The sequence below is a fragment of the Oncorhynchus mykiss genome, chromosome 17, assembly GCF_013265735.2.
Source record: "Oncorhynchus mykiss isolate Arlee chromosome 17, USDA_OmykA_1.1, whole genome shotgun sequence".
NCBI classification, from domain to species: domain Eukaryota; kingdom Metazoa; phylum Chordata; class Actinopteri; order Salmoniformes; family Salmonidae; genus Oncorhynchus; species Oncorhynchus mykiss.
The window spans coordinates 24,648,395-24,672,052 of record NC_048581.1 but is presented as its reverse complement, the minus strand read 5'-3'; the positions used below and the strand labels follow the sequence as shown (position 1 = coordinate 24,672,052).

At 41.0% G+C, this 23,658-nt stretch overlaps 1 protein-coding gene across 2 annotated transcripts in view; it reads right to left on the bottom strand.

Moving 5' to 3' along the window:
* Nucleotides 1-23,658, bottom strand: part of LOC110493539 (VPS10 domain-containing receptor SorCS3) — a 220,722-nt gene that overhangs the window by 22,379 nt on the left and 174,685 nt on the right. For both annotated transcript variants that reach the window (XM_021567876.2, XM_021567877.2), the window contains exons 8-17: nt 21,437-21,526; nt 20,737-20,916; nt 15,355-15,501; nt 10,697-10,799; nt 9,797-9,873; nt 9,484-9,575; nt 7,694-7,801; nt 7,069-7,186; nt 2,746-2,879; nt 431-544 (exon numbers count right to left, since the gene is read on the bottom strand). In XM_021567876.2, coding sequence (XP_021423551.2) covers nt 431-544; nt 2,746-2,879; nt 7,069-7,186; nt 7,694-7,801; nt 9,484-9,575; nt 9,797-9,873; nt 10,697-10,799; nt 15,355-15,501; nt 20,737-20,916; nt 21,437-21,526 — 1,163 coding nt within the window. The remainder of the gene's footprint in view (nt 1-430; nt 545-2,745; nt 2,880-7,068; nt 7,187-7,693; nt 7,802-9,483; nt 9,576-9,796; nt 9,874-10,696; nt 10,800-15,354; nt 15,502-20,736; nt 20,917-21,436; nt 21,527-23,658) is intronic.

Genomic DNA, 23,658 nt, shown 5'->3' with positions numbered 1-23,658 from the left:
GCTTTGTAGCTCTCAGAAGTGCACCATCTCACGCAGTATAGATCTACTGTCTGGTGAATGACTCAGGTCTAAATAGCCAATATCACTATTCACACCAGGAGCCGTGCCAGAGGGTGTGACACCCTGACAGTGTTTCATTACAGTGGGAAGATGGGAAGATGATAAGCATTGGCCAACCTATACAGAGAGATACTGTAGCCACTGTAAGCTTTAATGTGTTTTTGCACCTCTCTTTTGATATGTGAGACACCTATTCAGGCTTTTTAACATGGACCATATTATGACCATCATAATGTTTTACAAAATGAAATGGAAAACATTAAAGACAAATATTTTACCTTCACTGAGCAGAAATATACAGCAGGGTTTCCTTCACTTAGAATAGACAACATAGAAACGCTACAAAATAGTGTCCTTATGTGCAACTCACCCTGTGCTGTTGAGGTAGTTCTGTCCTTGGCTGCAGCTCCTTGATACAACAGCTGGGTTGAACCAGAACGCTGGTAGACAGTTCCCTTCTCTACGCCGTTCATAGCCATAATCACTATAACAAATCACATACAGAATGTGATCAACATCAACACGGTACCTCTACCTACTGTATATCAATCAAATACATTTATAAAGCCCTTTTTACATCAGCTGATGTCATAATGTGCTGTACAGAAACCCATCCTAAAATCCCAAACAGTAAGCAATGCAGGTGCAGAAGCACGTTGGCTAGGAAAAACTGCCTAGAAAGGCTGAAACCTAGGAAGAAACCTAGAGAGGAACCAGGCTATGAGGGTTGGCCAGTTTTTATTTGTTGGAAAGGGCCCGTAAAGTAAGCATTTCACTGTTAGTCTACACCTGCTGTTTACACAGCAAGTGATAAACACAATTTGATTTGATTTTGATCCAAAGGACATACGGTATTATTGTGTTATGTTACAGCTAATTTTTCCTATCCCCTCAGCACGATACATATAATAGATATTTTTTGCATTGCAACCCATAATTATTATATATTGATTGGGCTGCGGTTGACAAAAGCTCCAGATCAGCAGAGGTAGGAAGACTGAGCCCTGGGGGACTCCATGTCAACACAGCCAGCCAGGTCAGGGTTGGCTGACTCCCAACGGCTGATGTTAGCTACCTCCCAATCACAAAGTGATTTACATCGGGCAAAGCAGGTTAGGCAAGTGCCCATTCTAATAATGACGCTGTCATTGATTTATCAAATAATTACCTAGCCAGAACTAATAGGATGCAACAAAGCCTGAGGTCCGTCTAGGACTCCCTATGACCTGTTTTGGCCTCAATGTGATTAGGAACCTCCCCCACTTTATTGACAGGCTGTCAAGTGAAGTTATGGTGTTATGGTTGGTCGGGATAATAGTCATAAGGGACTAAGTGAGTCCAATGAAGGTACAGTGTCCAGTTAAGGACATTAAAGCACCACTGAATCACAGTCTTGGCAATGCAAAGATCAAATTTCTTTCCAGTAAGTCACAGAAAAGTATGGTGTCCAGTTTGGTACATAATAGTTGTGGAGACTCTCAGCGTATTTTGGTTACACATTAATACTAATCTCTCCTCACTTATTTTTAATATAACATATCAAGTGTTATATCTCTGTATCTACCCTGAACAAAATACAAACACAACACATTAAGTGTAGGTCCAATGTTTCATGAGCTGAAATAAAGGATCCCCAGAAATGTCCCATAGGTACAACAATACTATTTCGCTGTTAGTGAGAATTTCTCCTGCCAAGATAATCCATCCACCTGACAAGTGTGGCATATCAAGAAACTGATTAAACAGCATGATAATTACACAGGTGCACCTTGTGATGTAGACAATAAAAGGACACTCTAAAATGTGCAGTTTTGTCACACAACACAATACCACAGATGTCTCAAGTTTTGAGATGTTGTGCAATTGGCATGCTGACTGCAGGAAAGTCCACCAGATCTTTTGTCAGAGAATTTAATATTTGTTGCTCTAGCATAAGCCACCTCCAACGTAGTTTTCAAGTCAGACCTTGACTTTTGTGTACACTTCAAAGTCAATAAAAAGTGTTTTTGTTGTTCACTCTGAACGTTGACGTTTCTTAAAGAGATTGTTTTTTAATTTTTGCATTTCACTGTCCCTGTCACCAGCTAGAGAGAGAGAGAGAGAGAGAGAGAGAGAGAGAGAGAGAGAGAGAGAGAGACGCCACATGGTCAGGACGTTTGTGAACTGTATCATATAATAATTGCATTCCCAAAATAATTAAAAACAACTATCCCTGGAGATGAATGGATTCTAATTAAAACTCATACAGTTTTACCTGACACCACTGGCATTTATATACAAATGTATCTTTGCTTTTCTCTTCCCTGCCTTTAGAAGACAAAAAACAACAGCAACCTACAGTCCTATAAACACCCTTCATCTTCTCTACTTTATTATAAACATAGCAAGACGAGCTCAGCCAGAGAGACAGACGTTAGGAGCAAATTATTCCCCAAAATATCTCATAATTGGAGCACTGACACGGAAAATGAACCAAATTAATGGGATCCTGAAATAGTGTAATAAATCCAAAAATGACTTAAATGGGACAACATACACAAAGCATCATACAACATGTCTCTCTCTTTTATGGACAATGAAACCTCTGTTGATCTACTCATGTGTAGATTTGAGATAAAAGTACATGTTTTCATGTCTTCTATTTTACTGCAATTGTGAGTTATTATACTAGTATACTATAATTACCATTCAAAGTCGTGGGCCCGACAGATACACGACTCAGCAGAGAGGACTTTGGCGTAGTCTTTTCCCAGCATGCAATAGTTTCCTGGTCTGCGTTTCATATAGATCTGTTTCTGGCCCATCACACACGGCTCGCCCTGTGAAACACATACAGGATATTAATCCATATAGTGAACGCACATGGGATTACAGTATGTCATTTTCAAATGTCAAATTCACATAGAACAGCAAGTCAAACCATTATTATGTTAACTTATTGAGCTTATTGGAACTACCCAAACACTGTATCTCCCTTGTAAAAACATTGGTACCTGTAGGAAAATGGGTGAGGGTCATGGGGAGGGTCATTTTTTAATATCAGTCAGGGGGAGGGTTTCTTATGTTTTTTTATTTTGGCCAGGGGAGGGTCAGGTAATTTGTAATTGATTAAATGTCAAATTGCTCAAGTTTTGAGAATTAGTTGCTTATTATACTATCTCGATGTGTGCCCAATGATGACCCTCATCCCTGATTCTCTGCTAGGCACGCAATATCAAGTGCCACTACTGTGGTCTCAATAAAATTATCCACAGACTAGACTATACTATATGCTATAAGCCTAGGCTATATGAAGAGTATGCTAGGAGAAGCACAGGGCAAAGTTATATTTCTTAGAAAATGTACTTCCCTCCTGAGTTTTTGAGCTGCTGGGATGGTGTATAAAAAACTAGGTTAGACTGCATTACACACTGCAATGGGTAGGCGTTCCCAATCATGAGCCCGGGCTAGCCCTGCTCTTGCTGATGTAAACACTTTTGTGCTGCCTAACAAATGACTGTGCTGTGTAAGGTGGCACTTCAGGAGGCGAGTCAAAGACTTATTCCATATTTTTTATTTTATTTGTCCAAAAGAGTATATATATGTGCGTGCAGACTAGGTCTACTGATGCCCTGTTCAGTTTGAGAGGGAGAGAATGAAGATGAAAAGGAAGACCCGAGGTGAACTTGCTACTGATAGATTTGATTTTAATAAAAAAAAACATGTTTTGTTGCCCATAATGAAGCTATTTATCAGAGTTTTTGACCTCACAATTAGCCATATTCAAGTAATTTACGTAACTTACATTACTATGAAGTAGCAGCAGTTTAATTTGACTTTAGGCTTCTAACAACAAGAGGGCTTTGTGTTGGAGTCTATTTCTTCTTGTTCAAGAAATAAGAAGTAGGCCTACCTGTTTGACAGATGAAATTATAGTCTACATTCCATAGACTTTGTCAGCCATTTCCTTCAGTCACCATACACTCCTTAAACATCTCAGTGTCAGTGGAGAGCTTGGTATGTTAAGTTAAATCCAGGGCTCGAATTCAGGGGGTATTTGAGGGTATTGTGGCGTTTGTTAATTAAATAAAAAGTCTAAAAGCATAGGCCTACCCCCTTGTTAGCTTGTTACTGTGGAAATAAAAGTGTATGGACCTGATTATATAAATGATATTGTAAGGACACTTTAATCCACAATTCTTTATGCTAGAAACAAGCTGTAAAATGCTGGGGAAAGAAGAGACTGATGCATATGCGATTTCTTTGGTTTGTCTCTATGACATGTAGAGCCTGCTACCTTCTACAACCGTGGAGACAAAAAAATGTACTTTCTTTGGGAAGTAATGTGTGATTCTGTCTATCAATTGACGTTCTACATTCCAACAGGCTAGCAGCAGTCAGCAGCAAGCCAGGCAGCCTAAGAAGGAACAATAATGTATTATTGTTAAATTATTATTATTTCCAGGCTTTAGCCTGCCATTTAGGGGGTGCTATTAAAATTTTGGGATGAATAACGTCCCCGTTTTAAACAAGATATTTTGTCACGAAAAGATGCTTGACTATGCATATAATTGACAGCTTTGGAAGGAAGACACTCTGACGTTTCCAAAACTGCAAAGACATTGTCTGTGAGTGCCACAGAACTGATGTTACAGACGAAACCCAGATATAACCAGGAAGTGACACATTTTTTGAAACCGCCTCATGCCAATGACTCCTTATATGGCTGTGAATGAGCTACGAATGAGCTTACGTTTTCCATGTATTCCCCAAGGTGTCTATAGCATTGTCTATAGCATTACGCATTTCCATTGAAGAATAGCCGTAAGGGAGCATATTTAGCAAGTGTACACATGGTGTCTCCCGCAGAAAATCTTGCGTAAAATACTGAGGTAGCCATTTTTCCAATCGCTTCTAATGAGAAACCAACTGCTTCGACGGATATATTATCGAATATATTTGTTAAAAACACCTTGAGGATGGATCCTAAACAACGTTTGCCGTGTTTCTGTCGATATTATGGAGTTCATTTTGAAAAAAGTTTGGCGTTGTAATGGTAGCATTTTCCGGTCGATTTCTCAGCCAAGCATCATGAACAACCGGGAGCTATTCCGCCTACAAAAATAATATTTTTGGAAAAAAGGAACATTTTCTATCTAACTGGGAGTCTCCTGAGTGAAAGCATCCGAAGTTCTTCAAAGGTAAATTATTTAATTTGGTTGCTTTTCTTATTTTTGTGAAAATGTTGCCTGCTGCCAGCAGAGCCTAGCATAGCATTATGCCATGATAAACTTACACAAATGCTTGTCTAGCGTTGGCTGTAACGCATATTTTGAAAATCTGAGATGACAGTGTTGTTAACAAAAGGCTAAGCTTGTGTTTGAATATATTTATTTCATTTGCGATTTTCATGAATAGGAAAAGTTACTGGGGGAATTTATGTCCGCTGCGTTGTGCTAATTCGTTTGAGGCTATGATTACGATCCCGGATCCGGGATTGCTTGTCGCAATAAATTAATTGAGAAACATTTGTGACACGCTACAGGCTGGCAGGTGCACAGCATTTTAACAACACATCAACAACAGCACTTCACCAACATGCCTATATAGTACATTTTGATTTAGGCTGTATAAAATGAAATAAAATAAATTATTTTGATTTAAATAGAAACACGAGTTTGACTAGTCTGTGGTTTGAGGATCATGAGGTGAGCTACAGTATGCATGCCTAGTTTGTTAATTTAGCCCAGCAGATGCTCTTATACTCCCATGCCCTAATCACAGTCTACACAAATATATTTTGCAGCAACAATATCTGTCACTCCCTGATCTGTTTAACCTGTCCTTGTGCTTGTCTACACCCCCTCCAAGTGTCGCCCACCTTCCCCAGTTATCCTCTGCGTATTTATACCTGTGTTTTCTGTCTGTCTATCTGTGCAACCAACATTTTGTCTCAGCTCCTGTTATTCCCTAGTCTCTCTTTTTCTCATCCTCCTGGTTTTTGACCCTTGTCTGTCCTGACCCTGTACCCGCCCGCCTGACCACTGCCTGTCTCTGACCCTGAGCCTGCCTGCCGTCCTGTACCTTGGCCTCTACTCTGGATGATCGACCCCTGCCTGCCTTGACCTGTCGTCTGCCTGCCCCTGTTGTTACAATTAACATTACTACTTCACACAGTCTGCACTTGGGTCTTACCAAGATTCCTGATAATATCATGGAATGAAATAGAAAATGATTGTTTCCCAAAATATATATATATTTTTTTGCTGTGTTAAACAACTAACGGCTTTTTCTCAAATGAATTGATGATCATGTACTTCAGTTGTAACTGGTTCTGTTGTGCTCACTTTTTACAGTTGACAGACAACTTTAGCACTGTTGCAGACATAGACTATCCTCTATTTTTAACAATAGCCTGTAGAGAAATCAAAACATCTCTGGTGCTGCAGCATGCGCTCATTCGCTGTCATGCTCTCTTTTACTATTTAAAAAGACCTTAGTCATCTCCAGTCATGTAAAATTATGTAGAATTGCATGAAATGTGTTAATAAAAAGGCTTTTTTGGGGGAAAGCAAATAAGTTGATAGATTCATTCAGTGCTTTTGTTAATTTAATTGATATATTTCCACCACTACTCTTGTCCGCGGTGGTCTTTGAACCCACAACTTTCTAGCATTTTTGCCTTCTAATAAAACGAAGAACGGTTTCTAAAACTGCAATACTCTGTTCTGTCCTATGAGTGATGGTAAATGGTTGTCATGTTCTCTGCTGTCCACTATGTTTTTATTATTATTTGGGGTATAGGGGAGGGCCACGTTTTTTTATTTTTACCATTAAGGGAGGGTCGGGTAAAAATATATTTTACTGAAGGAAGGGCCATCCATTTTCATTTCAGAGAGGTCCGATTTTCTCCAGGTATCGTCATTATAAATAATGTACAGTCCCTAACTACCATGTACATTCATTGTTATTTGTTAACAAGGTCACATATTGATAAGTTGGACCGACTTCCTGTTTAAGAGCTCTTACCTTGTTGTGAAGGTGCCACGTCTGATAGTCTCCTTCTGTACATTTCCTGTTGAAGATGGACTTGTAGTCTATCTTGATAAGCTGCCACTCAGACCTATGGCTGAAATGTCCAAAAAACCTTGAGAAACCAAAGGATGGATACATAAGTTAATATAACTCGACAAGGGTTGTCAGCGCTACAAGTTTTCTCCAATTACGTTAAGTCTATGAGTAATTACATTTTCCTAGTTAAATATGTAAATCAAATGGGGAAATCAGTCCTAAGCTAACAAACTGACTACCCTTATGAATCAAATATTTTCTCCCATTTAAACGTCTGTTAATAAAGACGAGACATCAGCATTCGTTGAATTAAAATTCCTCCCCATCCCCTCATATCTTCCCTCCAAGAGGAACAGGGTTCCCAAGAGAACGAGAAGGAGACAAATTCATCTCATCCATCTCATCCCCTTCCCTTTCACCAAAAGGAACAGAGTCCCAAAGCAATGGAAGACAGAAAAATTAAATCCCTCCTTTTCTCCATCTCTCTAAGACTTCCTACGGAGGGCAAAAGAATGCCATCCCCCGACTATAGATCATTCATCACTGCGCGTCTTCCCTCGATTACTCTATTGTCCCGACTCACGTCATGATCTGGTTCTCTGTCCCGGCCTCCACCAGCATCCCGTCCACAAACAGAGGCACCAAGGAGAAGCTGTGTCTGGTCCACTGCCGCCCCTCATCAAAACTGATCCTGTAACAGAGTCACAACACAATAACACATTGAATGAATCCCAAATGGCACCCAGGGCCTATAGGGCTCTGGTCTAAAGTACAGAAGCCTACTAGGAAAAAGGGTGTCATTTGTGATGCAACCATTCACATCTCAGACTGGCAGTAACAACAAGGCCCATATTCGTAATTCTGACTTGGAGTGCTGATCTAGGATCAATTTGACCTTTTAGATCATAAGGAATGAGATTATACAGACCGGTGGGATCTGATCCTGGATCAGCATTGCTACTCTGAATACGAGCCCTGATGCTCTCAATTACAGTGTGTCAACTGGATTCATGGAAGATCATTGGAGTGAGTCGTCTCCATAGACAGTCAGCTGCTGAACCTCAGGTTGTATCTAATTGACTACAGTTAACAAACGTTCTGTTGAATAGAAGAAGAATAAAACAACAGAACTGTGTTCGACTATCAAAGCGTGGAGGCATAACAACTTGAAGAGAAAACAACAACGTCATAGGTCTTGAGTTTACTTACGGTCTAGAGTGAAGTGATGTAGAAGAAAAAAACACAACACACAAAACAAACCAGAATACAACTGTTTCATGTTCTAACGACTACAAAACAGGGGCGGAGAGGTATGGGGAGACAAATAAAAATAAACAAAAAGAGATTGGGCAACTTTCATCCTCCAGGCCTGTTCTCTATTGATTCTGACATCTCATCAACATCACTTCAGATGTGAGAACACTGGAGTACTGTGTGTGACAAGGTTGGGAACAACACTCAACAATGCACAGTCTTGCTCTAGGATGCAAGAAGCAGCAGCCCCCTTGTTGCAGCTTCCATCTAAATCTCCGTCAGTCAGCATGCCTTCATCTGGCTATAAACTCAGACAACAGACAAAGCATTTATAGGCATCTATTAGGAGGATACAAGGGTCAGGAAATGTTACACTAGCTGGGAGGAGAGCGAGAGGAGAGAGAGAGAGAGAGAGAGAGAGAGAGAGAGAGAGAGAGAGAGAGAGAGACGCCACATGGTCAGGACGTTTGTGAACTGTATCATATAAGGATTGGTTTGGTTGGAGGGTTGGTTCCTACAGCGCTTGCCTGGGTTCAAATAGCATTTGCCATCTTTCAAATACTTTAGCTGCCCGTTACCTGGCCTAATGGATCCAATGAAATTGGCCCAAAAGTGCAAACCCCATCCGTCTGCCACTCTAGACAATTAAATGTCTCAATTAAATGCTGAAAGAAAACAATACTATTTGAAACCTGGTTTGATATGAGGGCTTCTACTGTGTTCCTTAAATCATCTAGGAGACACAACCAGGAAGGAAGGAATCCTCCACACCTTGGTGCTAAAAGTACCTTCTAAATGTTTTTCTAAAGTGATATAAGAATAGAGATGTGGTTTCAGTTGTGTTGGTCTTAACTGAGGCAAAACGTGGGTGATCCAATTTACAATAGAATGGTCAGTGTTAAAAGTACTAAAAGGGGTACTTGGTGAAGAAAAACACTTTCCCCCAATTGACAATATATTTGTATCTTTATTGCATATGTTTGTGCTTTGCAAGTTGTTCAAACCTTGAATACTGCCTTTAATCATATATAAAGTAACATTAAAAAAAGTTTTCTTGACATCAATAGAAGTACTAACCAGTTTACAGAGATACAAAGACGGAATTAGATATAAACCTACTGTAAATGCCTAGTGGGGACGGTTGGTTGTTTCACAGCGACAAGGGCCCCTCCTTTATCCAGAAACCAGACGTTGTGTTCCTCCTCGAATATCTGAAACAGGACACACAGCCCATTCAATATAATATATGATTTACATACAGTTACCTTGTACACATCTAGCTGAATACTGAGTCTCAAAACACCTCATGATCAAAAGGTAGAGACAGCAGTCCAAAATACTTATTCTCCAAACTACAATATTCAAATATATTATTAGAATGCCTTAGAAGAGAATGCCTTAGCTTTTACCCCCAAATTCAGCTTAAACTCACCTGTCTCCAGTTGTTACCAGCATCAGATGAGATGAACATTCCAACGTTATTGTACGACAGATCAGACCCAATATTCCCTGTGATAAAAAAATGCAACAAAGCATTAGTTAAATATTCAAATGATGCTGAAAATGTGAAGATGGTGTCAATTACAATGAAGAATAGATGCAGAGCAGAGAAGAACAACCATTCATGCTTGGATGGATGTTGCTCAGTTTTTCTTAAGCAATGATGTAACATGTTAATCTCTGAGCATATCTCTCCACTTTGTTGATGCCTTGTGATATCTCCCATCCACTGTTCAGTGTCAGGCGTGAGTTTTGAGCTGCATCGTGTTTGTCAGGGTCACCAAACATAATATGTTGTGTCCTCAGTCTGCACTGGCCCACTTAAATAAACCGGGTGACTTTGTATCACCAAAATGTCAGTAAGGACAACATCAAAAGTGCTATAGTGTGTCTCTGGACAGATTCAGTACAATTATACAGGCTCCCAGTGGTTTAGGGATCTCACAGATCCAGTAAGAGATTAGAGTTTTGTGGTGGGGACAAACTATTGTTTTGGTGACAGAGATGAAGAAAGCAGATTCATGGATGTAGGCCATTTTTGTTGTTTTTGCTAAGATACAATATTTTCCCACACAGTTGAAGATGAGTTGTTTATAGCAGGGCTTGCATATCCCTATCAGTAATGTTAGGGATTGGATAGCCATCATAATATTCTCAATCAAATGCTATTTCAGAACTGACCTGGAAAGGATAGACAGCTATTCTCCTTTTGTACCATTACCTAAATTGAACAGATGTCTCTCTATTCAGCCAAATACATTTTCACATAAGTGGACAATAAGGTCATCTAATCTAATGTTATCTATCAAATGTTCATTCTGTATTCTCTCACCTGTGGCCACTATGATTCCCGGTGCTGAGGCCTTGGTTGATATGCTGCCTGACAGGTAGGGGTTTTCAGACGTCTGCAGTTGGAGATGGAGCGAACAGAAGGGCTGAGAAATGACAGACAGTCCATTATATTTGACGGAGCCATTATACACTGGTCAATCAAATCCCCAGTGTTACATAGAACACTACAGGGTTGATCTTTAAAGGTGCACAAAGCATATGCTTTTTATTTCAAGAGAAGGTCCTTTAGATAAGGAAAAGAAAAGCTGCCATGCGGTCTTTATTAAGCTTTCATCTCAGAAAGCCTGAAGATAGAGCCTAATAGAATCTTTTGAATTCTGAAGTCTTCCAGTGAGTTACATTTACACCAAATTCTAATGACAATGCTAACATAGGCAGTCAACAATACAAAAAACTATATTTGGTTAACAAAACAAAACATGAATCAAACTAAACACAAGTAAGACAATTTCCACAGCCTCACTCTAAAAAAAAACGTACTGCCTCTCCATAGTTCATCTTAATTGTCATTATCAGTCATTAATACAGGGAGGGACTTTACATACAATCATTAAGTCAAAGGAGAGAGGGAGAGAGAGGGAGACGGCTGCATGTGAGCGCTCACATTTGTCAACATGTTTTTTTTTTACAAAAAGATCAATTTGGAATTAGACAAACTTTGATTATTTCTCAGGGACCTATACAGGATGCTACCCTCCACAGCATAACCTTCACTCTAGATTCAAAACTCTAAACCTACAACCTAATTTTGGACAACATTTCCTGGAAGGATTATTACTACCAATGATTCATCTTTCGAAGCTATACAGAGAGTGCCCTGGCAAACAAACAGCAGAGACCATCTGCCCTGGGACTGAGACAGACCAGAAACAACTTCAATGAGCACTGAGGTGTGAAGTGAGAGGTGTCAAAGCCTTTAAGCCCAACAAATGTCAGGAGTCTCACAGGTTACCGCACCTAAATCCAGATGCCTTTGAAGCCCCCTCCCGCTCTTCAGAGATCATCCACTGGTATTTTCTACAAGAAATCTGCCTCCAGAAATGAAGGCTTCTCCCAAGTGGGTGTGACACCTACTCCCACTACCTGCTGCACTGCTGCCTGGATTCTACCTGGCGATCTGTTCACCGTCTGCCCTGGCCTGTCTCCCCTGTCTGGTACAGGTACCCCAACCTCACACGTACTGTTGGGGCAAATGACTCTGAACTTACAATGGCTAGCCCCAAGTTGTTATATTTTTTTCTTGTGCATTTTGCTATTTTTCAATTTGCCTCATGACTCCTGCATGGTTTGTTGACTGTGAACTTTCTTTTTCTTCTTTTTGCCCAACCGTGGGACAGACTATGTTTGTTCCCACACTCGGGACTCTGACTCTCTATTGGTTACACAGACTTTTGGCCTCCCGTCCTCTTCTGACCACCTCTCGCCGGCTTTCTATTCATGTTACCTGATTGAAATTGTTGTACAATATGTTCTTAGAATCAAGGGCATATACACTTGCTAAAAAAATGCAATGAGCAAGCCTTACTACATGACCTGGCCTCTGTAAATTGGAATAGAATCAGCTTGATCGCCTCTGTTGAAGACACTTGGACCTTCATTTTTGATATTTTCAGTGGTATTGTTAACAAACACGCCCCCATAAAGAAAATGAGAATTAAAAACAGGTTCAGCCCATGGTTCGACCGTGATCTTGCAGAGATACTCCACCTCAAGAATTGCATTTGGCGAAAGGCTCGGCACCCGCATACTCAGGCTGACTGGCTCTTGTTCAGGTAAATGAGAAATAAGTGCACTAAGGCTATCTGGAAGGCCAAAGTTAATTATTTTAAGGAGCAGTTCTCTCTCTGTGGGTCTGAACCCAAGAAGTTATCGGAAACAGTTCAGGACCTGCAGAATAAACCCTCCTCCTCACAGCTGCCTTGTCCCTTATTGTTGATGATGTGGTTGTTACTGACAAGAAGCACATGGCTCTTTAATCACCACTTCATTAAGTCAGGATTCCGATTTGACTCAGCCATGCCTCCTTGCCCGTCCAACATTTCCACATCTCCCACCCCAACTAATGTGACTAGCCCCGATACTCCTCCCTCTTTCTCCCCCACCCCACTACAAAGTTTCTCCCTGCAGGCAGTCACTGAGTCCAAGGTGCTAAAGGAGCTCCTTTAAACTTGACCCCAAAAACACATCCGAGTCAGATGGTTTAGACGCTTTCTATTTTTATTGTTCTACCCTATAATCGCCAAGCCCATCTCTGACCTTTTTAACCTGTCTCTCCTCTCGGGGGAGGTTCCCATCGCTTGGAAGGCAGCCAGCCATTATTTAAAGGGGGTGATCAAGCTGATCCTAACTGTTTTATAGTTATTTCTATTTTGCCCTGTTTATCAAAAGTGTTGGAAAAACTTGACAATAATCAACTGACTGGCTTTCTTGATGTCTATAGTATTCTCTCGGGTATGCAATCTGGTTTCCACTCAGGTTATGGATGTGTCACTTGCAACCTTAAAGTTCCTCAATGATGTCACTATTGCCCTTGATTCTAAGCAATGCTGTGCTGCTATTTTTATTGACTTGGACAAAGCTTTTGATACGGTAGACTATTCCATTCTTGTGGGCCGGCTAAGGAGTCATGGTGTCTCTGAAGGTCTTTGGCCTGGTTTGCTAACTACCTCTCTCCAGGAGTGCAGTGTATAAAGTTAGCTGTCTCAGCCACTGCCTGTCACCAAGGGAGCACCCCAATGCTCGATCCTAGGCCCCACGCTCTTCTCAATTTACAATAACAACATGGCTCAGGCAGTAGGATGCTATCACAGCCATTTATATGCAGATGATACAGTCTTATACTCACCTGCCCCCTCACCGGATTTTGTGTGAAACACTCGACAACAAAGCTTTCGTAGTGTCCAACAAGCTTTCTCTAACCTTAATCTTGTTCTGAACACCTCCAAAACTAAGGTCATGTGTTTTTGTTAGAAGGATGCCCCTCTCCCCACAGGTGTGATTACTACCTCTGAGGGTTTAGAGTTTGAGGTAGTCACCTCATACAAGTACTTGAGAGAATATCTCGGCACATATCAAAGCTGCAGGCTAAAGTTAAATCTAGACTTGGTTTCCTCTATCATAATTGCTCCTCTTTCAATCCAGCTGCAAAATAACCCTGATTCATATGACCATCCTACCTTTGCTAGATAGACGGAGACATAATTTATAGATCGGCAGGTAAGGGTGCTCTCATCAGATTTGCCACCAATGCTCCTTATAGAACACATCACTGCACTCTATACTCCTCTGTAAACTGGTCATCTCTGTATACCCGTCACAAGACCTACTGGTTGATGCTTATTTATAAAACCCTCTTAGGCCTTACTCCCCCCATCTGAGATATTTACTGCAGCCCTCATCCTCCACATACAACACCCGTTCCGCCAGTCACATCCTGTTAAAGGTCCCCAAAGCACACATATCCCTGGGTCACTTGTCTCTTCAGTTCACTGCAGCTAGCGACTGGAACGAGCTGCAACAAACACGCAAACTGGACAATTGTATCTCAATCTCTTCATTCAAAGAATCAGTCATGGACACTCTTACTGACAGTTGTCGCTGCTTTGTGTGATGTATTGATGTCTCTACCTTCCTGCCCTTTATGCTGTTGTCTATGCCCAATAATGTTTGTAACAAGTTTTGTGCTGCATCCATGTAGTGCTGCTGCCATGTTGTGTTGCTACCATGTTGTTGTCATGTTGTGTTGCTACCATCCTGTGTTGTCATGTGTTGCTGCCATGCTATATTGTTGTCTTAGGTCTCTCTTTCTGTAGTGTTGTGGTGTCTCTCTTGTCGTGATGTGTGTTTTGTCCTATATATATATATTTTTTTAAATGTACCCAACCCCCGTCATTGTAAATAAGAATTTGTTCTTAACTGACTTTCCTAGTTAAAAAAAGGTTAAATAAAAAAGAAAGTAATGAAACAAGTCTCAGGGGCGAGCCGACAACAAAAGTCAATTATATCTGTTCACAGAGCCCCCCCGAAAAAATGTGCTCTTTCATCTTTGCCAATTCATAGTATAACATTGCTGTAAGGACACCAAGGGCAATGGGATTTAACAGGGTAATCAAATAGAATCTGTAATTAAAATATCATATAAATGCACAATCGTATTCAACCTGTAGCCCACTCAGTGCACGGCGTGCAGCCCCCACAATTGCCTCCCTTGGCTTTTAAACAGTACGAACACTTACTGCTAATGTCTCACAGTTATTTTTCTACATAGTCATCCTTTACGTGAGATGAAAGGAGAGTTAGGGCACCTAAAATAATAAGAACTGTAAATGACAAGGAGTGTGTACACAGTTCATCTTGATATCATAGCTTAAATGTGATTATGTAAAGTAATTCCCTTTCAGTTAAGATGAGTAAGCAAACTCCCTTGAGTGTGTGATGTAACACAACTTGAAGGGAACTGAACACATATTCCTGGATTAAAATAAACTGTCATTGGAGATCTATTGGGTATGTTTTTTTTATCTCCTGGACTAGGCTTAATCTGGGTGTAGGAAAGCACATCAAAGAGTTCAGGCAGTCTTAGATCATGTATGATCACCACAACGATGAGCCTTCCCTGTTAGCTTCAGTATAACTCACTAGTATACAGTGGATGTCGTTGCCAGCCAGGTCTGTCGCCGGGGCCTGTAGTAACCGCCAATCACGACCCTTGTTGTAGGTGATGTAGGTCTTCACCTGGTTGTCTAGCCTCCTGTTTGCGATCAGCATGCCTTTGATACCTGCTACCTAGGGAGAAATAGAGAACAAATTCGAAAACAGACACTAAAACTAGCCAAATCCAACCACCAAAACAGATTACATGATTTTCTTAAATGTATTTTTCAAGCATTAAACAGTACCCAAAATGCCCCCTGACAGACATAGCTACGGGAAGTAGGGTGTTGAGGGTGCCGCAACAAACCAGAAAAAAAAATATATATACTACTACAAATATATATACTACCCGTCAAAAGATTTAGAACATATACTCATTCAAGGGTTTTTCTTTATTTTTACTATTTTCTACATTGTAGAATAATAGTGACGACATCAAAACTATGAAATAACACATATTGAATCACGTAGTAAGAAAAAAAGTGTTAAACAAATAAAATATATTATTCAAATAGCCACCATTTGCCTTGATGACAGCTTTGCACAATCTTGGTATTCTCTCAACCAGCTTCACCTGGAATTATTTTCCAACAGTCTTGAAGGAGTTCCCACATATGCTGAGCACTTGTTGGCTGCTTTTCCTTAACTCTGCAGTCCGACTCATCCCAAACCATCTCAATTTGGTTGAAGTTGGGGGATTGTGGAAGCCAGGTCATTTGATGCAGCACTCCATCACACTCCTTCTTGGTAAAATAACTCTTACTCAGCCTGGAGGTGTGTTGGGTCACTGTCCTGTTGAAAAACAAATGATAGTCCCACTAAGCCCAAACCAGATAGGATGGTGTATTGCTGCATGCAATACTGTGGTAGCCATGCTGGTTAAGTGAGCATTGAATTCTAAATAAATCACAGTGTCACCAGCGAAGCACCCCCACACCATAACACCTCATCCTCCATGCTGTATGGTGGGAAATAGATCATCCGTTCACACACACCGCGTCTCACAAAGACACGGCGGTTGGAACCAAAAATCGCCAATTTGGACTCCAGGCCAAAGGACAAATTTTCACCAGTTTAATGTCCATTGCTCATTTTACTTGGCCCAAGCAAGTCTTTTCTTCTTATTGGTGTCCTTTAGTAGTGGTTTCTTTGCAGCAATTCAACCATGATGGCCTGATTCACACAGTCTCCTCTGAACAGTTGATGTTGAGATGTGTCTGTTACTTGAACTCTGTGCATTTATCATTAGCATTTATTTCTGCTGCAATTTCTGAGGCTGGTATCTCAAATTAAATTATCTCCTGCATTCCATATGTGCTATTTCATATTTTTGATGTCTTCACTATTATTCTATAATGTAGAAAATAGTAAAAATAAAGAAAAACCCTTGAATGAGTAGATGTTCTAAAACTTTTGACCGGTAGTGTATATATACTGTATATATATATAAAATTAGATTTTTCCACAAAAGTAGTGCACTGAGCCTTTAGTAGTCCTGTATTAGCGGACTGATATAGCTGTCTATAGCGCAGGCAAATTATAATTATATATATTGTTTTTTATTCTCACAAAAGTAGTGCACTGGGCCTTTAATAGTACTGTATTAGCTGGCTGCTATAGCTGTCTGTAGCGCAGGCAAAAATAATCCCCGCAACCCCACAGTCGACAAAAAATTCTCAGCACCCCCAAACCCCAAATATCTTGCCACGGCTATACTGACAGACGTCAGACTGGTCACAAACCAGTCTCCTTTTCCTTGAATTATCTCCCTTTAATTGCGTCCCGATCAACTGCCCACCACTGTTGTGACTGCATTACAACGCTGGACGTTAAAACTGATAAACTGTCACATCCACGAGACACCCACTCACAAAGTGAGAGAGAGCGAGAGAGAGAGAGAGAGAGTGTCATGGCTCCTTGCCTCCTTAGTCAAACTGTCTTCCTGCGATAACCCATCCAGGATGGAAGTGTGATGGGGGTAAACCTGACGACTGTGCTTTAAATAAGACCCATATTGCAGCCGACAATGAGGGCCCTCAGTTGTATCACCTTACCAGTATAAGTGGCACTAATAGGCGCCACGTTTGACATCGTCATAGAAAAATGTCCACCCGGGATGGACACGGCTAGTGAGGCAGGACGGGGCCCCTCCCTCCCCTGACCAGACTTGTCAATCACAGCGGTAATTATTTATCGTCCCCCACAGTAATATTAAATATAGACTGATGAATGCATGTGGATCCATCTACAAAGACAAAACAAGTATGATAAACGACCACTGAGATACCAGACTTCCCCCATTACATGCACTCGGTCTCCCTGCAGAAAGCCTTTTACAATCTCTCAATATGCATCAATGAAGCTTTCCGCAATATATTAGAAATATGGATCCACTGCTGAATCAGGGAATCAGAGGCTCCGAATAGGGGGGAAATGGAGGGAGGGGTTAAGAGAGTTGTCAGAGAGCTAATACACACACTCACACAATGCTAGGCTAACAGAAAGGAGCATCATCATCATGACCATTACATTACCTAAATCATCTAGCTAACCTTCCCTCCCTCCAGCCCTCTGTCTCTTCTTCTCTCCCTCCTACTGTACCAGTCACTCATTCAAAAGCTACAGATACAGTGCCTTGCGAAAGTATTCGGCCCCCTTGAGCTTTGCGACCTTTTGTCACATTTCAGGCTTCAAACATAAAGATATAAAACTGTATTTTTTTGTGAAGAATCAACAACAAGTGGGACACAATCATGAAGTGGAACGGCATTTATTGGATATTTCAAACTGTTTTAAAAAATCAAAAACTGAAAAATTGGGCGTGCAAAATTATTCAGCCCCTTTACTGTCAGTGCAGCAAACTCTCTCCAGAAGTTCAGTGAGGATCTCTGAATGATCCAATGTTGACCTAAATGACTAATGATGATAAATACAATCCACCTGTGTGTAATCAAGTCTCCGTATAAATGCACCTGCACTGTGATAGTCTCAGAGGTCCGTTAAAAGCGCAGAGAGCATCATGAAGAACAAGGAACACACCAGGCAGGTCCGAGATAATGTTGTGAAGAAGTTTAAAGCCGGATTTGGATACAAAAAAAAATCCCAAGCTTTAAACATCCCAAGGAGCACTGTGCAAGCGATAATATTGAAATGGAAGGAGTATCAGACCACTGCAAATCTACCAAGATCTGGCCGTCCCTCTAAACTTTCAGTTCATACAAGGAGAAGACTGATCAGAGATGTAGCCAAGAGGCCCATGATCACTCTGGATGAACTGCAGAGATCTACAGCTGAGGTGGGAGACTCTGTCCATAGGACAACAATCAGTCGTATATTGCACAAATATTACCTTTATGGAAGAGTGGCAAGAAGAAAGCCATTTCTTAAAGATATCCATAAAAAGTGTTGTTTAAAGTTTGCCACAAGCCACCTGGGAGACACACCAAACATGTGGAAGAAGGTGCTCTGGTCAGATGCAACCAAAATTGAACTTTTTGGCAACAATGTAAAATGTTATGTTTGGCGTAAAAGCAACACAGCTGAACACACCATCCCCACTGTCAAACATGGTGGTGGCAGCATCATGGTTTGGGCCTGCTTTTCTTCAGCAGGGACAGGGAAGATGGTTAAAATTGATGGGAAGATGGATGGAGCCAAATACAGGACCATTCTGGAAGAAAACCTGATGGAGTCTGCAAAAGACCTGAGACTGGGATGGAGATTTGTCTTCCAACAAGACAATGATCCAAAACATAAAGCAAAATCTACAATGGAATGGTTCAAAAATAAACATATCCAGGTGTTAGAATGGCCAAGTCAAAGTCCAGACCTGAATCCAATCGAGAATCTGTGGAAAGAACTGAAAACAGCTGTTCACAAATGCTCTCCATCCAACCTCACTGAGCTCGAGCTGTTTTGCAAGGAGGAATGGGAAAAAATTTCAGTCTCTTGATGTGCAAAACTGATAGTGACATACCCCAAGCGACTTACAGCTGTAATCGCAGAAAAAGGTGGCGCTACAAAGTATTAACTTAAGGGGGCTGAATAATGTTGCACGCCCAATTTTTCAGTTTTTGATTTGTTAAAAAAGTTTGAAATATCCAATAAATGTCGTTCCACTTCATGATTGTGTCCCACTTGTTGTTGATTCTTCACAAAAAAATACAGTTTTATATCTTTATGTTTGAAGCCTGAAATGTGGCAAAAGGTCGCAAAGTTCAAGGGGGCCGAATACTTTCGCAAGGCACTGTATGTATAGCTCTGAGTAAGGTGGGAATCAGGTAGTTCATAATTGGGCTGTTGTTGATTTGTAGGCCTACCACTCTTAGTATTAATTGTGTTAGGCAAGTTAGGATATTCTGTAATATTCAATGTGGAAGTTCATACCTCCGGGAGATGGATTGAATCAAAAAACCTAACACTAAATGGCTGATTAACTCGACTGGGAGTTAGAGAAAAACTTTTTGATTGAGGTTGAAGATTGTCCAGATTGAATCCAACTGACACTCAAGTTACTCCCATCAGTCTAAAGTGGGAAAAAATGTTGTTTTATTCAAGTGAATAAAATAATTTATTGGTGAGAGAGAAAGACTGAGAAAGAGAAAGTGAGAGAATACTGACGAAAGGCAATTCATTATTTGACAATCCAAGGAGAACAGTAAAAGCCTGTTACGTTCACTCAGTCTCTCTGTTCCCAGTTGAGCTCAAAGTACTTAGTGAATGAATCCTCACTCAAGTCTTTGAGGCCATTGGCCTTCTGAAGCCCAACACTCCAGGGTTTGTTACAACAATACTTGGGACTCCTACAAAGCACTTTGGTCAGAGTTTTATCTACAGTCTTTTTCAGAGGAACTCAGAGCAAAAGTCTGCCTCTTCAAAAAAAAAAGAATGAAGAGAAACTTTAAAGTGATACATACAGCATAACTTCAGTTTACAACAGTTTGTGACTAGAACATGCATGTATACCCAAAGGGTTAAACTAGTTAAAACAACATCATACAAAACTGGATTGGTGTAACTTTAACCAGTTTTACCCACTGGGTATGACCATTCATTTGAATACTAATTCCGTTTTTGTAAACCATCAACACACATGTTAGAAGGAACAGCAGTAGTAGTAACATTGTTAATGACTGCTGACTCTGAAGATCAGACCCATATCTCACTCCTCTGCCTCCCTCCATCACACCTGCCAGTGTCTGGGTGATAAATCGGGAATTCATCCTGAGAAAGAAGGAGAAAAAGGAGGGGGGACGATCCGCAACGAATCTTAATGACATAGAGACCTACTAACAAGGCTATAACAACCCCCCCCCCACACACACACACACACACACACACACACACAAGCACGCTGACGACACCTACCTCATACAGGTCCAGCATCTGGTTGCCCCCCAGGCCACGGGTGGTCTTGACGTTCTCCATGGCCAGGGTGAAGAGGATGCCCCGGGTGTCGGAGAGGTACAGGTTGTATGTGTCGTTCTGGTTCCATTCCTGTACTGCCGCGAACACCTGGTGCTCGTCTGTGCTGACAATGTGGAGGTCCTGGTGACAGCGGATGGGATGGTTGGAGAGGTTCGAGGATTTATAAAGAGATAACTGATCTAATGGGTTGGGGTTGTAACATGCCGCCGAGTACGTGTTGGGTGTCACATGATCAGGTCTGGTGTGCGTATTGAATGTTTAACACTATAGCTGCCAATGTTCTCCACACAACATATAGTGTCTTTTAACAGCTGCAATAGAAGAGTGAGAATACACACTATGAGACTACACATCGTTGTGTAGTAGTGCTACAGATATTTTGAGAGCTAAATCCTTTTGTTGAAGGGAGAAAACAAGGGGGGAAATTGTTAGTTACTTCAAATCAAATTGGATTTGTCCCATTCTATGTATACCACAGGTGTAGACTTTACCGAGAAATGCTTACCTACGAGCCCTTTCCCAACAATGCAGAGTTGAAAAGTAAGAATAAAAAAAGTATTCAATCTGAATAATTGATCTACTGCATGAACTGTGTATCCGGAGGCATGTGTGTATCACTGTAAAAGTGAATGTTGCTTACTTTAGGCAGAGAATATTTTGGCAGTTTGATTTTGAGGAATGGATCCCTCTGGTAGGACACATAGTAGCTGGCCTGTCCTGCTGTAGTAACCTGGAACACATTGAGCCAAGACACTGAGTATTCCCTTTTTGTTCAAGTGTATAATTTGTCCATGCTACAGTACACATCACATGGATTAATTACTTGGATTAATCTAAAACCTTCATAAATGTATCGATCATTACTCATGCTGCAACCCTCACCCAAGTAAAACATGCATGACATTGTTTATGAGGTAAAGATATACAGTGGGGCAAAAAAGTATTTAGTCAGCCACCATTGTGCAAGTTCTCCCACTTAAAAAGATGAGAGAGGCCTGTAATTTTCATCATAGGTACACTTCAACTATGACAGACAAAATGAGACAAAAAATCCAGAAAATCACATTGTAGGATTTTTAATTATTTTTTTTGCAAATTATGGTGGAAAATAAGTATTTGGTCACCTACAAATAAGCAAGATTTCTGGCTCTCACAGACCTGTAACTTCTTCTTTAAGAGGCTCCTCTTTCCTCCACTTGTTACCTGTATTAATGGCACCTGTTTGAACTTGTTATCAGTATAAAAGACACCTGTCCACAACCTCAAACAGTCACACTCCAAACTCCACTATGGCCAAGACCAAAGAGCTGTCAAAGGACACCAGAAACACAATTGTAGACCTGCACCAGGCTGGGAAGACTGAATCTGCAATAGGTAAGCAGCTTGGTTTGAAGAAATCAACTGTGGGAGCAATTATTAGGAAATGGAAGACATGCAAGACCACTGATAATCTCCCTCGATCTGGGGCTCCACGTAAGATCTCACCCCGTGGGGTCAAAATGATCACAAGAACGGTGAGCAAAAATCCCAGAACCACACGGGGGGACCTAGTGAATGACCTGCAGAGAGCTGGGACCAAAGTAACAAAGCCTACCATCAGTAACACACTACGCTGCCAGGGACTCAAATCCTGCAGTGCCAGACGTGTCCTCTTGCTTAAGCCAGTAGATGTCCAGGCCCGTCTGAAGTTTGCTAGAGAGCATTTGGATGATCCAGAAGAAGATTGGGATAATGTCATATGGTCAGATGAAACCAAAATATAACTTTTTGGTAAAAACTCAACTCGTCGTGTTTGGAGGACAAAGAATGCTGAGTTGCATTCAAAGAACACCATACCTACTGTGAAGCATGGGGGTGGAAACATCATGCTTTGGGGCTGTTTTTATGCAAAGGGACCAGGACGACTGATCCGTGTAAAGGAAAGAATGAATGGGGCCATGTATCGTGAGATTTTGAGTGAAAACCTCCTTCCATCAGCAAGGGCATTGAAGATGAAACGGGGCTGGGTCTTTCAGCATGACAATGATCCCAAACACATCGCCCGGGCAACAAAGGAGTGGCTTCGTAAGAAGCATTTAAAAGGTCCTGGAGTGGCCTAACCAGTCTCCAAATCTCAATCCCATAAACATCTTTTGGAGGAAGTTGAAAGTCCGTGTTGCTCAGCAACAGCCCCAAAACATCACTGCTCTAGAGGAGATCTGCATGGAGGAATGGGCCAAAATACCAGCAACAGTGTGTGAAAACCTTGTGAAGACTTACAGAAAACGTTTGACCTCTGTCATTGCCAACAAAGGGTATATAACAAAGTTTTGAGACAAACTTTTATTATTGACCAAACACTTATTTTCCACCATAATTTGCAAATAAATTCATTAAAAATCCTACAATGTGATTTTTTTTTCTCATTTTGTCTGTTATGGTTGAAGTGTACCTATGATGAAAATTACAGGCCTCTCTCATCTTTTTAAGTGGGAGAACTTGCACAATTGGTGGCTGACTAAATACTTTTTTGCCCCACTGTATACTTTATTGTCAGAGAGGAACATTGAAGCATAAGGTATTTAAATGCCTATTTACAGTTGTTTCTATTGAGAAAATAACAATAAAATATCTTGGCTAGCATACAGCGGAAACTGCTCCTCTTACATCCTCTCCTGTTGTCGATGCTTTTTGTGGTTTTGGAGGTAGACTTGGGTAAATATCTGGTAAGGACAATCAATAGCCTCATTATTCTCTGTCAAGAGAAATCTTTAACTCTCCCAAGCAATGCTCAGTGGCCTGTCTTAGGAAAGTCATCCTTAATGATACCAGCGCCTCGGCAAGCAAACACTCAAGCTCTTAGCTGCTGTTAGCCTATGCATT